General features: G+C 50.0%; 1 protein-coding gene across 1 annotated transcript in view; it reads right to left on the reverse strand.

The window, feature by feature from the left end:
* Positions 1 to 1,688, reverse strand: part of LOC306835139 (uncharacterized protein) — a gene marked incomplete at both ends in the record, with an annotated part of 6,159 nt that continues 4,471 nt past the window's right edge. The window contains one exon of the mRNA XM_079361568.1: positions 1 to 59. Coding sequence (XP_079217694.1) covers positions 1 to 59 — 59 coding nt within the window. The remainder of the gene's footprint in view (positions 60 to 1,688) is intronic.

Consider the following 1,688-nt stretch of genomic DNA (forward strand, 5'->3'; position numbering starts at 1 on the left):
TCAGATCTGGTTGGAGAGTCTGACAAACAGCAGCCTGGTCACCTCCTGCTCCTCCACGTCTTTAAACAGTAAAATGAGGTTGTGAGTTGATATTGATTCTCAGGTTCCCTCAGAGTGCTCCTGTCTGTGATTTACATCCATGTTGTGTTCAGGTAATGCTGGAAACAAGAGATGCTCCACCAGGGAGCCGTTCCCCGAGCTGCTGGAAAACTTGATCCAGCCCAATGTTTTCTTATTACGCTGCGGAGAACAGCCAGAAAAGAGCAGAGCGATTATTTACAGCTTATTAGGCGGATGCAGCAGGGCATTACTTAGCTCCACGCTGCGCGCTCTGCCATCCTGACTGCATCCAGGGACCTCAGCACACAATCCTGTCAGCTGCAGCACGTTGGATGTCTTTGCACTGTCTTCCAGGCAATGTGGCCAACTCTTTAGCGGCTCTCCAGGGACGCAGAATGACCAGCTTAGACTAAATGTCCTGTGCAGTGGCCCCGAGAAGACATTTAGGGCTGCGGTGGAACGCTCCCCCCGGCACACACTGACGCCCAATTAGAGGTCAAGATGGAGGTAGCTGTGCAGAACGCCACTTCAGATAGATGATGTCATTGTTGGGGCATGAACACAGGAAAATGAAGAGTCATGATTCGCTGGATCCCCGAGTGCAACTTTTTAAAGAAGACTTTCCAGCGGCTCACTTCAGGAAGTGTTTCCAGCAGGTGGAGCCGTGCAGAGGTGTGAGGAGATCATGTGATCCCGGGCTGAGATGGTTCTTGTTCACATGCCACAATAACAAGGATCATAACATTGAATATGCAGCTTTAAAGCACACACACACACACACACACGGCTCTCTCTCCGCCTGAGGACTGTGGTTATATCTGCCCCAGGCTCACAAAGTGACCACGACGGGTTCAAACAGGGGCGGACAGAAACCCCTGAGGCAGAGTGTGTACATGTGAGTGTGTCGAACAGCACACACACACACACACACACACACACACACACACACACACACAGCTCTGCCTCAGTGAGTGTGACGTGACTGCTGGAAACCTTAGTTCACATTGTTTTTATTGTGACTGTGTTGTTTGTAGAGAGTGAGGTAACAAACTACCGGAGCCTGTCAGGGACAAAAACAGCTCTGCTGCAGTTTAAGTTCCATACAGTGAAGTTTGAATCACATGTTCAGTCAGTGACTGACTGGTTCCCTTTCAGAATAAAAGCATCATAAATCAGTTATTATATCTGTGGCACTGAGTCTGTCCACTCAGGGTCTTTAATTTCCCCGCTCCATTTAATCTGTTGAAGCTTGTGCACAGATCGATGTGTGCAGTTACACACACATCGCAGCAATTAGCAGTCGTGCTAATGTGCTGAATGGATTTTCTGATTTGGTTGGAGAAAAAGCAATACTGTACAGCTAAATCTCTGCGGCTGTCCTCAGTCAGCGTCTCCTGCGGGTCCCGAGCAGCTCGGCCTCGAACCCTCGCTCTCACCTTGGTTTATGGTTTTTAAGCAGGGACGGCTGAGTCTGCGTCCAGAGTCCAGCACGAGCCTCTGCAGGCTGGATCAATATGACACATCAGATCCCAAGCCTCATGTCTGCTGCACCGTGTGAGCGCTCACAGGAGCTGCTGCAGGCGGAGCAACGTGAAAACACAGATCCTGCTTCTTGAAGCTAACAGAGA

Source organism: Symphodus melops (assembly GCF_947650265.1).
Source record: "Symphodus melops genome assembly, chromosome: 14".
NCBI classification, from domain to species: Eukaryota; Metazoa; Chordata; class Actinopteri; order Labriformes; family Labridae; genus Symphodus; species Symphodus melops.